At 41.3% G+C, this 15,468-nt stretch overlaps 1 protein-coding gene across 1 annotated transcript in view; it reads right to left on the bottom strand.

The window, feature by feature from the left end:
- The window catches only part of TRPM7 (transient receptor potential cation channel subfamily M member 7), a 53,883-nt gene extending 47,084 nt beyond the window's left edge, over positions 1-6,799 (bottom strand). Inside the window, exon 1 of the mRNA XM_032194677.1 lies at positions 6,543-6,799. Within this exon, the coding sequence (XP_032050568.1) occupies positions 6,543-6,545 (3 nt within the window). The 5' untranslated portion in view covers positions 6,546-6,799. The remainder of the gene's footprint in view (positions 1-6,542) is intronic.
- Positions 6,800-15,468: the final 8,669 nt, after the last annotated feature.

Here is a 15,468-nt window from a genome sequence, read left to right as displayed (position 1 = left end):
CGCACCTTGGGTACTCTAAGTCAGCCTTGGGAAATAAACTGTCAACGAAGTGAGTAATCATGGAAAGACCTGGACTGTTAACTTATACTACTTCTAAAGGTGCCCTGAGTCTATAAATTCTTAGGCAGTTAAGTGCTTCTGAAATAAAGCATTCCTAACAGATCAACTAAAAACTCATTTACAGAAGGGATAAGTTTAAATGTTAAAAATTTAGTTTGTCATGTCTGCATTTCATAAAAATTGGTTAGCATTTTTGCAGTATTAAGATTAGGAGGAGGAAAATTCAGCAGATACTAGGATTAAGAACTGTCAAACATGGACATCCAACACAGTGGACTATGAAGTGAAAACACTGTTTCTGTTCTTAGCAAAGGTGACAAGAATCAAGTAGATAAGATTAAGAAAATAAGCACCTGTCTACAGAGAGAGAAGTGGGAACGAAGCATGAAACACAGGCTAGTATCCAATTGCAACAGCCATTGTGTTACGACTGACTAAGCTGTAACCCACACTTTCCCAAGCCTTGAAGCTTACAGAGTTATGTTATGGTGAAAGACAGAATTAGATTAAATCAATTTATAGCTGTAACTGAGAAAGTATTCTCAATCAGGAATGTACTGGTGCACAAGGGAGTATGTATATTGTAGTACCACTGCCCAGGCTGCCAAAGACCTTGAAACAACTCCAAAGATGTCAAATCCAGAGAGGGGCCTCCCCTGCCTTACACACACACTCACATCCACGAGTGCCAGCCACATCAAGGGGTTTCTGCAACCCAGGGCTTCTGCAGCCTGCGGCACCAGCGCCGGGTTAACGATGACTTCGGAGCTCTGGGACCCGCAGCCCCGGGGCCCTGCCAGCTGCCATCAGGACCCTGGTCACCCCTGCTGCAAGACAAGCTCGGGTGCAAGGTGTTTTTCCTTTAGGGAGGAAGAAAAGCAAGAAAGCAAGAAAAGAGGAGGTAACCCATATGATGGAGGATGCATCAAAGTCACATATCTGGGAACTCATCCAGCTGTTGGAAGAGATTAAAAGGAGCTTCAATGTCACTCAGCAGCTGCAGGGTAGCTGGGAGCTCCTTTGTCATTTCCAAAGTTCAGCGTTCAGAATAGTCAATTCTTGTTTAGTTGGCCAGCATGTTTTAACTGAGTTCAGATCTTTCAGAAAATACATCCAAGAACTGTTAAGAATACATTTTAGAACTGTTAATCCCACATCTGAGCATGTTTTACATCGGGTTCAAATGTCACTCTCAAAAGAAGGGAGACAACTTCAAAAGAAGACAAGCAGTAGTGCTGGCTTAGAGATAAGAAATGGCTCTTGAGGAAGAGCTTCAAAAACGATTCCATATTTCCCCTCTAAACCAAACATGCCACTGAGCATATCTTTTCTAGGTCTGTTACTTTTATAGTTTGCTTCAAAGTGTGAAGTCCTGAGTTGCTATTATACGTGTTAGCAGTGAGTCTAGACATTGATAAAATTCACAAGTGTAATTTTCAGACGTAGACAAAGTACATGCATACATCTACCCGTACTCTTTGTATATATTAGTCAATTGCCAAATCACTCTTTGCAAAACATATTATGTGCATTTGAACAAAATAAATACTGTTAATAATGTTAAATAACCCGTAACTTTGATCTGACTTTACTGAAACAATTTTTAAGGAAATGATGTGCATTATTTCAGTATTTGTTTTGGAAAAAAAAAAAAAAATCCCAGAATTAAGGTTTAATCCAAACCCACCACCTCAGCAACATCTGAATTTTCTTCTAGGTAAGGGGGAAAATGCCTAACTTGGTTTATAGGTGCAATCAGTTCTAACGTGCTATCTGGTTGTTACCATACTTTCCATTCTCCTCAGCAATCAACGACTTCATTTGTCTTACAGACTTTTCCTGCAACGACCTCATATCATATGTTGTCAAAGCACTTTTCACATTTAAGTATTCTAGTCCTTGAATATGACAGCTTTTTGGAAATATCAGCACCACAGTCAGCAACACAGCTAGCGTTCTACCTGGATCTCCCATACATTTAAAACACTTTTTCCCCCCATGTCTTGGGAAGCAAGAAAAGGATACTGTTACAGGTAACTGAACAGTGCTTACTGATCAGTTTCTGTCTTGATTTTCTTTTTCATTATCCCATCAGGCGTGCACTGCCCTCTCCTTGGAAAGAACAGAGAGGCAAGAAATTTCCTCTGCTTGCCTAACAGCTATTAGACAACCTGCATCTCCTACTGCTGTGCATGAATTAGAGCAGCTGGGGAAAACAAACAAAAATTCGAGCAGCACCGTGGCTCCAGCAAAGCTGCTAATTAAAGAAAGTAGCTTGCACCCCTGCTTCAAACAGCTTGCATCCACTTTACACATTAGTCAAAATATAGGTGTAAAGAAGGCTGGGAAACAAACAAACCAAACCCATAACCCTACCATTCGTCAAACAAACAAACAGGCTACCCTCAATCAGTGCAACAGCTGGGATGAAGTTCAGTCTCCGAACTGCCACTGCCAGGCCTGTGGCCCCATCCAGAGAGATGAGAGGTTTGAAGTTCCAGGAGGAGCTACCAGGAGGTTGCAGCCTGCCTCTTGTCTCGCACCACAGCTCCGATTCCCACCTAATCCCATGGTGAGCCACATCAGGGAGCCAGGATGGCTGATACACAGGTATGGGGGGAATTACTTTTTTTTTTTTTTTTGCTCTTTTGTCAGGTAAACTTCGTATTGTTTTAAATACAAATACATCTACAATTTAAGTGAAAGAAAAGCTGAGCTTAGTGTAATAAAAATAACAGAATCCAAGAATTAGATAGATCAATGTCAAGATAGGTTGGATCATGACATATTAACATGACGCCATTACCTGCACACTCTAATTATCTGAGCAAAAAAGATAGGATTAAGCCAAGTGAACTCTTCCCTTTTAACTTTCATTAGAGGGGAAAAGGGAAAATGACCTTTAATCAAGAGACTAACATTTACTCTGACTTCGTTATTACTTTCTGATGATCAGTCAAGCTATTAAAAAAGCATGCCTTTACTTAAACACACAAATTCAGAAAAAAGCGATATTACAAGATCAATGGTACTATAGTTGCTTCCAAACAGAGACAACCTTAAATGAAGAAACAACTTCAAGACAAAACACCAAGAGCGTTTTCTCTGCCAGTGTTTGAAATTTGAATGTCAGTAGAAAAGAATCTTCAGAATCCTGTAATAAAGAGCTGCTATTTCTATTCCTCTGCTCTCCAACTGGTTTAGCAAAAGAAGAAACAAAAAATCCACCTTAATGTAATCTGTTATGTTAGCTGGAGGATGAAGCTCAGCAAGTAATTTTTCCCCTTCTTTCCCTATCCCTAAATCAATTGAACAAGTCCAGAGATCTCTCCTAAGCACAAATGAACAGCACAATCCAATTGCTAAATTCTGCATAGAAATCATGCTCCTTTAAAGACTGCAAAAGCAACTGACCAGGAAAAAGCAGAGTAACAAGATCGCAGAGCATACAATGGAGGAGAAAGAATGTGGGGCCAGGGAATGTGAAGAAAGTAACAAACTCCTTTAGAGTTTGTGCACAGGTCAGGCAGTCCCACCCACTAGTTTCTGGGCTAATTGTGGAGCATACAAATCCGTTTGTCAAGGGCCACCACTACTTGACAGCATCGGAGGTAAGAAGCAACGTTATCTTTACTGACCATAAACCTGTCTTATCCAAATACACACGTGGCAGGAGATTATTCAATAATCTATTTGTTGAAAAGCCAGCTGGGATTTCAACCAGCGAGGCAAAAACGCACCAAGTAGCTCTTTTACTTGATGGTTTAAAAACTCCTGGCATCAGTATTTGTGAAGTTTACACAATGCTGAATATTTTGACTGCTTAGGGGGAAAAAATGCAAGAAGGCTAAAGTGGTTTCTAATAAACCAAATGAGACAATCAAGGACTGACTCATCAGATGACAGAAATTGAACCTTTTTAAGAGAGGTTTGGAAATCAATTATTTAAAATGTCAAGCAGTTCACCTACTCAGTCTCCTTGAGAACGAATTATTCAGATTAGAAACAAGAAACATGACCTCAAAGGTAACAATTCTGGAAAATGTACACGTTATTTTACTGCCTGGTTGCCTTTCAAGAAGTGGAACAAAAAATAGAACTTATGTTACCTCTTTCAGCAAATTAATATGGCACACACTATCACAGCCAAAGTAGACACAGTTAAAAGAAAAGAGATTCCAAAGGAAATAAATGTCTTGTTAAAAAAAGAAGTTGAAGATACATTTTTCAGGTTAAGTATATAATTTCATTCTCTTGATTTTTAAGAGCCAAGCCACAATTTCAAAATCCAACCCCAAGCCTTTAAAGTCTGGAACTTTGGGCTTGTTTTGACAAGATGCTGACATTATCAGAAGTTTCGAAGTGTCACTGCTAGTATAACTAGGTATTAAGCTCCTAATTAGGCTAATCAGGGTCTTTCTGGGGAAAAAAAAATCAACTTACTATGCAAAATTCTGTCAAGCACAGAAGTTGTAGACCATAAAAGCATCTCCCTTCCCTTCACACAAACCTTTTGACGAGTCGTCTTCCAGATTTATTTACATCATTACAGGTGTAAAATTGGCAAACCAATATGGTCAAACCCAGCCTAAGTTATGTAAATTCAAAATAACATTGGTTTGTTTAGAAAATACTCCACTGCCATGACTGTCCACAAGAAGCAAACCATTAATAGAAACGGATCTCATGGAGGGACATAAAAGAGAAGCAGGAAAAGTTCTAGGCTCAAAGCAAAACTTCCAGGAAAGGGAGGCACAGCAAACGGTGAAGATAACCATGAAAAAAGGAGAGGAGTTTGGATGCTGAAGTCTATCATCAGCGCAGCAGAGAAAGCAGGGCTGACATGATAACACAGAAAGGTGAAGGCAGCAAGACAATAGCTACAAAAATCATTGAGGGACATGAAAAGGAACAGAAGATTAAGATACAATAGAGTACCTCCATCCAACAGATAACTTGGAGGATGACCTGACAGAATATATGTAAAAATAAGTGATAACTGTTAAAAGTAAGGTTTCATTTCGATGTACCTTCAGATGCTTCTATTTGTATGGCAAGTGAAAATTACCCTTCCAAGAACACAAACAAAAATCGAAGTAAAATACCAGGAAACTTAGGTAGAAATTGTCCAAGAACAGCCTAAACCGTTTCACATGTGCAAATGGTTTTTCCCCCACTTTAAATAGCAAAGTCAAGAATGGCATCATACCAGAAGGTATGAAGGATGATCTAGCAGACACTTATCACCACACGCATTAAAAAAAAAAAAAAAAAAAAAAGACTGAACTCTCAGAACTGCCACACTGAACAACCCTCTCTTTAGAAAAAATCCTGATTTAATGTTGGACACTATCCAGCAGTTCTTAAAAACTGTGAAATGTCATGGAGCAGCAGGGAAATTTAGTAAAATGGACTTGCATAGAATGTTCTACAACAGGTCGTGTGCCTGAGCTGAATAAAGAGTAATTACAAAATACCACGCGGTATCTGTTATGACAGATTTGAACATTTCTAGGTCATGAGCACTAACACAACAGCAGAACCAAACTCAAAAATAAAAAATCCCTCTGCTGAGAAGAGCAAGTACCAATCAAGTGGAAGACACCAAGTACTGTTCCAAGTAAAAATGGAAGGCTGCTCTTTCAGCTTCTTCCTAAGAGTTTTGGATCTGCAGATTCTAGAAAGAAAAAAAAAAAAAAAAAAAAAACACATTTCTGTACAGTTGACAAATGTAATAAAAAAATGATTCATAGGTGTGAATCCATGTGGTTTTGAACAATACACTGCAAAATAAAACATCACTTTATGTAAAGCTAAATAAAGCGCCTGACTAGAAGTTGGAGCAGCCTGCAGAAATCCAGGGCTTCACACTCCATGCTGAGATTCTCAAAATGATTTGAAAGCGAATTGGTTCACTCTAAAGTCTGTAAAGAATTAATCTTTCGATTAAGAAATAAACTTATAGGGACAAAGAACCGATTAGCAGCCAGGAAAAGAGCTGGAATTAAAACCGTTTCCTTTGCAAAGGTTCATATGCTTCTTTGTAAGGGTTTACACTCCCCGCCGTACACGACAACGGGGAGAAATTTTAAAAATTAAATGGTCGGGAAGACTGAAACGGAGGAATGGCTGCACCCCCAGAGAAGTGGCAGGTCTGCTATACGAATTCCCTTCGCCAAAAACGCCGTGAAGGGTCGAGACAACGCTGAGGGGAGGAACGAAAGGCGGTGTCCCAGCGGAAAGGGCAGCCGCGGTGCCGGCTGTGTGGAGGAAAAGGGGCGAGGGGGGGAGGCCGGGCCGGGCTGAGGGCAGCAGCAGGGCGGCGCTGCCTCGCCCCGCGGGCACCTCACGAGGAGCCCCGGAGGCGGCGGAGGGAGCCTCGGCCCGGCGAACGGGGGACCCCGAGGGAGGGCGAGGCCGGGAGGTGCCGGCCCAGCGAGGGGCCGGGGGAGCTGGGGCCGGGGCCGGGGCAGGACCCTCACCATTCTCCTCAGGGCCGGGCTGGGTCTCGGCGCCGACTCTGGCTCCCCTCGCGCCGGGCGGCTCCCGCTCGTGGTTCGGCGTCGGCGGTGGCGGGGCCTGTCTCCATCTATCGGGGCTGAGCTCGGCGGCTGCGGGGGGCTGAGCGGAGAGGAGCCGGGCGAGGACGACGCTCCCGAGCCGGAGGGGAGAGGGGGGCGAGGGGGACGGCGCTGCCTCGGCTCCGCACCGGGACCCAGCGCTGGCGGCGGCCTTGGCCCGGCGGCTCTTTCTCATAATTGTGCGACTCGGCCGGCGGAGAGCCGCGGCGCTGCCGCGTCAGCGCGCACCGCCCCCGGGAGGAGGGGGCCGCCGGGGCGCTGCCCCTGCTCACGGCCGCCCTCGGGGCGGGACGGGACGGGACGGGACTGGTGGGGGCGCCCGGGCCTCCCCGGTGTGCTGAGGGTAAGGGGAGGCCGGAACGGCGGCGGGGGCCGCTCGCGAGGCATCGCCAGCGCCACGTTAGGAACCAACCAGGCTGACCGGAGGCGCGCTTCCAAGGGAGGAGGAGTGCTGCTCCAGAAAGCCAGGCACCTTTTTAAGCCTTTTTTTTTTTTTTTTTTTTAAATAAATAAATAAATAAATGCAAACCTGCCCGCGTTAGAATCTGTCTTTTAAACTTCAACGCCTCTTGTGACTCAGGCTGAGGAGGGCGCCTTTTGGCGGGAAGAGGCAGGCTGCGCCGGGCCCAGCCCAGGTTACTGAAAAAAAAAAAAAAATCTACAATAATTCCCCAGAGCCATTTCATCATTGATCTTTCACCACAAATCTCTCTTCTGAAATCATGTCTGATACCACCTTTCACCACCATTTACTTTATTTAGGACATAGTTATTTAATGCTGTTTTCTTTCACACTTAAACCTGGGTCAAAGGTCCTGACACCATTTCTGCAATACTGTAGCCTCACCTAAGAGTTCATTTCATACACGCTCAAGCAGAAGGCACAAATTTGTTTAAAGTACCATGGCACTTGGATTTTCAGTGTCAGAACTTACTTGCCCCTGCTGTGGTGATTTTATGCTGAATCTGGCCTTCCTCATCTCCTCTTGCTGGCAAAAAGTCGGCATTAACTCTGCATAGCATTTGGTTAAGGGGATAGAAGTGCAAGCCTGCGCTCACACCTGAGCCATCGGTTGTCGTCACGGGTCACCAAGCTCTGCCCACGCTCACAGCCCAAAACCAGTCAGCCTCAGCGTGACAGAAACTGTCGCTGAGAGTCTCAGCTTCAGCACCCTGCAGATTTACTAGACCAGCTCAAATGATTAGAGGAGGACGACCTAAATCAAACCAAGCATTAACAAAAGCAGCAGAACTGGAAGCTAGATGGCAGCTGTTGTCAGCTTTACTTGTGGTCTGTTTGATGGATGCACCCATACAGGTACATTCCTATCAATGCAATTCAACATCAACAACAATGGAGCAACCGTGCCAAACTTTTTACACATACACACATGAAACTGAATAACAAAATTTAACCTGATATGAACCAAATACTATGAAATACAAGTTTTAATATATAATAATGAAATTAATCTAAACTGAAGATATAAAGAAATTAAACATCCTTGCATTATCAGCCATTTAACAGGGTAAGTCTGGCAGTAAATTCCATCAGCAGAACCCATTTGCTGCAAACAATAGGTGCAAATTTGAGAAAACCCTCACAACCAGAGGCATTCAGCTCCACCTTACGGTGTTGCTGCAGGGGAGTTCCTAATGCTTGCTTTTAGTTAACTTCAGAAGAATTCGTGGTATCTTACACAGGTATGAAGATTAGGCTCCTAGTACTCTTAATTTTCCTGGAATAGGAAAATTCAGGACACTTAACTTAGTTCTGAATACAAATTTTCACAAAAACAGGTTAAATTTACTCTTACTGGAGAAGAAATCCAAAGCCTGCTGATCTGCAGCCACTTGTTCCCACCCAGATTCCCATGTGCCAGTGCTTGTCCTCCTTACCAAGCTGCAACAGGAGCAGCAGTGAAAGCCCAGCAAGATTTGCTGGAGGTGGTTCAAAAACTTTCCAAAGGAAAGCAAATGGGGGACTTATGAGTTCTTCAGCTAACACTGTGAAGCTCTTCTGATAATCTGCCACAATCCTGCTTCTTCCCTTCCTCTTTTTTCCTAATTAATTTAAACCTCTTTGTAACTCAAATGCAATTTATGAGCAAGTTCTTTAATGACTAGGTCCTCCCTACAGACATACTGGACTATACTGACTTGCTTTTCATGGTTATCACATTGGCCTCTAGGTTTAATATTTGTAAATTCAAGAGCTAGAAGGAGCAAGGAAATTCAGAAAAAGTATCTGGAGGCCAGCCTAGACACAATGTGAGACTTCTCTTGTACAAGCTGTTGTTTTAGGAGAACATGCTTGAGGTGAGGAATTTTCCATGCCTTTTTTTCCTGTTGATCCTGCAAAACTGAAAAGAGATTGACATAAAATTGTTTGAGAGTTAAACTGCTTGTGATAAGCTCAGATGGAGAGACAGCACATTGTTTCACTGGAACAGTTCATGAAGAAAAAGGGAAAATGAGTCATCAACATCCTCTCTGCCTCACTGTCTGGCAAAGAGTGTCAGCCTTCAGAAAGAACGTTGTGAAGGGGGGCAGGACATAGCACTACAGTGAAATAAATCTCTGTGACCTGGAACTGATGGCACATGGCATAAGGAAGTCACCTTACATCCTTGTATTACGTTGTTCAATCATACTGAACATGACGTGATTTGACCCTAAGCTAGCAGCGTTAGTCATCCGGGAGGAGTGAATTATGGCACATTCAGATGTTCAGTCTTGTTTTCATCACTGAACCTCAACCTCAGAGGGCTAAGCAATAGGATAAATATTTGATATATACTTGTGATCCTAAGTGTTACCTTCCAACCACACTAATAGTCAGCCTAGAATCCCCCTAATATCCTCTTCCAAATGAAGAGTTGACAGCTATGAATTAGAAGGCAACAATGAAGCATTATTTCAAATTAATCATATTCAAAGACATTTAACCTGAAACTATCTTCTGTTATCTAAAATAGCATATAACTGGTCTAAACAAAACTGTGGTTTTGCTATGTGGTTCCTGTATCTACTTTGTATACCTCTAAGCAAAGTATTAATCTGTCACTGACACTTTACGTTCGGCAATTATCTGTTAAGTAATCATCACCAGAACTAGTAAAATTTGCATTAAACCAGCTGTAACTTGATCTCACTGCAATAAGCGCTAAAGGATAAGAAAATTTCTTTAAGGAAACCCTTATCTCAATATTGCAATATCCAGTAGCCAGAAGAAGCTGTTTGAAAGCTCTTTCACCCTCAGGTAGATGAACTGAGTTGTGCACAGAAAGAAAAAGATTAAAATACTTCTTTTCTCACAGAGAGGAATGCTATGAGTAACCATGAAATAAAAGAAATTGGTTTTGATTTTTTTTTTTGACTCATAAGGTTTCCCAGAGATGCAACCTACTACTCTGCAGCTGCTCTTTTAAATATGCACTGGGATTCATATAGTTAAATCAGATGTAAATGCCAACTGATAAGGAGATCTAGTTAATATCCTACTCATGGTCAAACAGATTCTGTGCAGAAACATTATTCCCCCCATACTGAAGTCACCTATGGCAGAAAAGCAGTATTATTGTTCCACTTTTCTTTAAGAACGGTGAATCTCCCCAAACCCATATTTAGTCTTTCCCCCCCAGGTTTGTCTGCTTCTCATACATCTAGGTAAACCAACTGTCTACGTATAGCTAAGGTGACAACACACCAGTTTATATTCTGACCGTTCTTCTTCTGTGAGCATGAAGACACTTCCTTTATCAACATTAAAGATTGTCAAGTAAGGCAAAAAAAAAAGTGTATGATGACCCAGAATAATGGGATCTGCAAGTCCTCCCTGTTATCTGTGAAGGAGTTTTCTAGTACCAGAGTTACTGATGTTTTTGTGAAAACATTTTGCCCAATACATCTCAGATAATTCACCAAATAACATTGCAAACGTCGAACTTCTTGGGGATTCAAAATGGGATGAATGAGAAGTAAGTTATCATTATTAATCATACGACTTCGGAAATATAACCTAACAGAAAGAACATTGTTTCTGTTGAAGACAGAGAAGATAAAACTCTAAAAGCATGTAACTGCACAGTCTTAAAACTGTTTAGAAATTGTAATCACTTTGTTGGTGTGTGTTATACTCAAGAGTTACACAACATCTTCTCAGGAGGTTCCATAGTTTCATTAATCTTTTTGCAGTATACCAAAGATCCTAAAATCCTGTTTTAAAAGTAATGAGTTTGAACAACGTGTAAGCTTTTACATCTGAGAAGATATGTATTTCCTCAAAGGAACAAGTACTTTAGCTGCAAACATTCAAGAAACAGGTCATAAAAATCTACTGAAATTTCAAGACGCATCTGGAAAAAAATTAGTATGCAAAATTAACTTTTTACAAAATCAAAAAACAAATTATCCCCTGTAACTGATTTAGGTTCCAATTTCACAAGCAATTTATGTATGATTTAAGTCACAGTAACAGAACTGCTCATGTATTAAAAAATGGCAAAACAGTGTTGAGATCTTTCTGTGCAAAGGGAGTAATTATAAGGAGCACGGAGATAGCATGTCTTTAGACAGTAAAGAGCTCTGACAGGGTATCACCCAAATGCCACCTGTGCAGTTCTCTTACATTTTAAGAGATCACCCATCACAAAAGCATGAGGGTGTTTTCCACATATCTAGTGTGTTAACTCCAGAGCATTATTTCACTTTCAAAGTCAGCCATTTACTTTGCAATGCAGATGCAAGCAAAGCTATGTGAGGCTATTTAGTTTTACAGTGCCTCCCCATTTTTTCTGGGACTGGCAAAGTATCGCCAACACTAGGAAAGGATTGCAGAGTGGTTTTTCTGATGGCAATGCAGAGGGCCCCATGACCTACCACTCCAAGCTCAGAGTGCAGAACCAGTAACTCAACTTCAGCTTCATGGCTTGTCACATCCAAATTAGGCAAATGAGGGTGTGGGTTATCCAGTTTAGAAATCTGCATTAAAGATATTCCATATTAATAGGAAGACATATTCACACTGATTAGCTAATTAAGGTTGAGTACATATTGCAGTTCTGAGCAAGTGATTCTTCCGTATACACGTTCCAGAAGTGTAAAGAAAGATACATTACCCAACCCATCATCCCAAGTACAATACAGGCATACCCTGTATTTATGGATATATTACTTACCGCTTCAAATACACTCGGAGTTTAACCAACACAGGCTGAAGTCTTGCACAGAACTGCCAAGGGTGTGCCTCCAAACATCTCTATTTACATGTGTAAAATCAGTAGCTGCCAGGAACAGTATGGGGACAATTGCACCACAATGGCTGACCCTTTGAAAGATTTTTATCAGTGCCTAACCTTTAAAAAAATAACTGAAGCAAGTTTATGTCAGTTTTGCTCCTTGTAAACTCCCTCCCCCCTCCATAACTTCTATCGGATTTGCAAAGCTTCTCCATGAAAAATCGTTTCTGATACAATCTTCTGGCTCTCAAATTCTTATCTTGAGTTTTAACTTGTTAGCAGCTGAGATGGAGCATGGAGGATATGCAGTGAGATAGTCTTTGTGTAGAGATGCTCCAGCTGAGCAAGAAGCAAAAGTGCAGCAGCTCCTTCCATGCTTGTGCTGCCCAACCCAGCAGGGGAAAGCAGCAGCAGCCACAGCCAGAGGTGCTGCTTCTCTGTGAGGTTGGGCAGCAGCAGTACACAATGACGGCATAATATAAGTCTAAACAACTGTTTTTGCAGAAACAGATGGCCAGACAAACCAACTGCTCATTGAATTTTAGAAATTGAAGATGTTTACAAGTTCACAGGTATCCCTACAGAGCACTGTTTCTTAGCGTTCTTTGAAATCTAGGGACAGCTACCTCATAATCAAAAGGTAAAGTTTTAGGTGAGATACAAGACTGCCTTTAGTCTTCCAACTTTGAACTCTTATTTGACAGTGACCCTCTTCGAGGTGCCAATGGCAAACTGCTGTGTGTAGAGTTGCTGAACACACTTTTCCAGGGCCCAGAGCTTACACCATCATTCTGCAATGCTTGTCATTCCATTTCTTAGAGGAGGAAAGTACAAACAGGCATGCATTTGCTTTTTTTTTTTTTTTTTTTTTTCCATTGTTGCTATAGTTTAAATTTACTGCTAAAATTTATTTCTAAAATCAGCTACCAGAGAAATACCTACTTGTAACATTAATTAAAATGATTTCAGTTTTCTTGTAGCCTTGCTAGAAATACATTCACAACTAAGCTCAAAATTTAATTTGAGATACTACTGAATATTTAAGGAAATACAATAAATACAATATTTAATGTATTTCCTTGTATTCCTGAGCATGTACAATATAGAAGTTGATATATTCTGTAACCTTTCTGCAGAAGTCATTGAGCCAGCAAGAGCACATTTCAGCTAGTGACAAACCTGTAAAAAAACTTAATTTTTTGTTTTTCAAATCTAAACAAAGCTACTGCACCAACATTAGTGCAACCCCAGAAGTCAGTGGGGACAATAACACAGATAAGGATGAACGGAAGGAAGCTATCGTTTTAAATTAATGTTCCAGGATGGATTAAGCTGCTGGGTATGAGTGCTGCATTTGTTTTAACAGAGTCCAAAAGGTTAAGCTTCCTCATAAACACTAAATTTCATATTAGAGCAGAGGCACACATTATTGTCCAAGACAAAAAGTAACCTGCAAAAACACTTCAAAAATGTGCTGATATAGCCCTGAATAAAAACGAAGAGGAAAGAAAGGAGGAGAGCATATGCGTGAGCAAGGGGAGGGAACATAAAGCCTGACAGCAGAATACCTGTGAGCACACTCCTAAGAAAAAACTGAAAGGAAGCTCTTTGATCTACATACAGTCTTGATTAAAAGGTCTTTCAGCTGCAAGTAAAAGACTTCTCAGCTATTTGATGCCCTCTGTGTTCAGGGAAACAGGATCTTGCACATTCTTTATAAATAAAAGGAATTCCAGAGATACCTGAGTCTCCATCATCAACCTCTGTCAAGAATGCAAAACCTTGAACTTTGATCAATCACTCCTGACAAAAGGGATACCAGTCTGTGTTGGTCTCCTCCCTCTTTCCTCAATAAAAAACAAAAAGGTAAACCATTCACACAGTAAAATAAACATGTTATACTATTTGAAAATAAAAGGTAGTGTTTTAGCTTCTGAAAGCATTACAAATCCCAAGGCAACTTTTAAATATACTTAAATCCAACAATTTAAAATAATTAAATAATTCCAGTTCAAAAATCAAATCCAAGTTGTGGTGATAAAATTTGACTTTTTTAATGACGGAAAAAAAAATGTTACAGATTATTTGGGTTGGAAAATGAGCAGAAAAAGTATCTTAATAATCGCTGAATCACTGAACAGTGAGAACTGGAAGACCCCTCTCCTCTACAGATTGCCTAATCCACCTGCCTTCTCCGAGCAGGCTGCCAGGCCTGTGTCGAGCTGGGTTTTGAATATACCCAAGGACAGACTCCACAGTTTGGGCAACTGTTCCAGTGTTTGAACAACCTCACAGGGGAAAAAAAAAGCTCTGTTTTCTTTGCAGTTTGGCTCCACACACCCGTGGTACTATAAACACTGATAAGGCCCACCTGAGCCTTCTGTTCTCCAGGCTGAACAATTCCAGCTCTCACCTGAGGGGTGCTCCGAGCCCTTAACTGAACCCACTCCACTATGTCCGTGTCTCCGTACTGGGGAGTCCAGCCCAGCACTGTGGATGTGGTCTCACCAGCGTTAAGCAGAGGGGAAGGACCAGGGACTACCTTCCTTGGCCAGTTGGCTGTGCTGTGTCAGTGCAGCCCAGGATGCTGATGGCCTTCTTTGCCACAAGGACACTTCGCCTAGCACAGTAAAACCACCACACATTGTCAGCGGGGTATCTGGAAGGACCCCAGGGTCTTTTCCTCCAAAGCTGCTTGCCAGCTCTTTGGCTCCCAATACGTACTGCTGGATGGAATATTTTCAGGTACACAAAATTTAAGATAATCTTAATAATCTCAGTAATCTGTACTTTGGGGAACAAACTGACTTCATTGAGAATTGTTAGTTTAGAGGCCTGACTTGGTCTCCCACAAAGCAAAATACAATCAGTGTTCGTCAGATAGAGTTTACACTTCAAACAGCATGAATTAAACTGCTGACAAAGGGGGAAATAAGACTGAATGCATCTAAGGAGGCAAGCACCTGTTATCTAGCAATGGTAACTCACTTCCTTAGAAGATAATTTCTTCCTTCTGCTCACAATTTTCAAGCCCATGGGATGTGCAGTTTTACAGAAGTGTCAAATGCACCAACCATAACAGCAGAATGCATTGGAGATAGTCAGTGCAAAAAACAACTTGTTAATTGCATTTACATCTGTTATCCCTAGCTACTCTAATTTTTAAAAAAGAACCACGTAAATCTAAGGAAAAATATATACGAGCTTATGAAGGTTAGTTTTAGTAGTTTGTTCCTATTCTCAAAGTCAAAGAGTCAAACATTTGGATAGGTCATTGTGCAGCAGGGCTTGCCAATAGTTTCCATGTGATAAGTTTTAAAAAAACAAAACAAAACAATCAGTATATTCCCACACATAAATGTAATCTATATACTCTACTGGCAAGCAGAATACTTATGGAACAGGTAGGGCTTACCAAGGTTGAGCAGCAAGATCCAATCATGCTGCAATTCAAATTAAAAAATAGTCAACTATGGCTTGACTGACATGCAATTGGTGAAATTCTAGTCAAAGATACCTCAATATAGTTTAAATTCACTTCCTATCTAATTTGGCTTTGTAACTCTATTAGAGTTTGAGCCAGCACA

This window comes from Aythya fuligula, chromosome 11 (genome assembly GCF_009819795.1).
Source record: "Aythya fuligula isolate bAytFul2 chromosome 11, bAytFul2.pri, whole genome shotgun sequence".
In the NCBI taxonomy this organism is placed as follows: domain Eukaryota; kingdom Metazoa; phylum Chordata; class Aves; order Anseriformes; family Anatidae; genus Aythya; species Aythya fuligula.
Note: the sequence above shows the minus strand (reverse complement) of the source record. Positions and strands in the feature narration are given on the sequence as shown.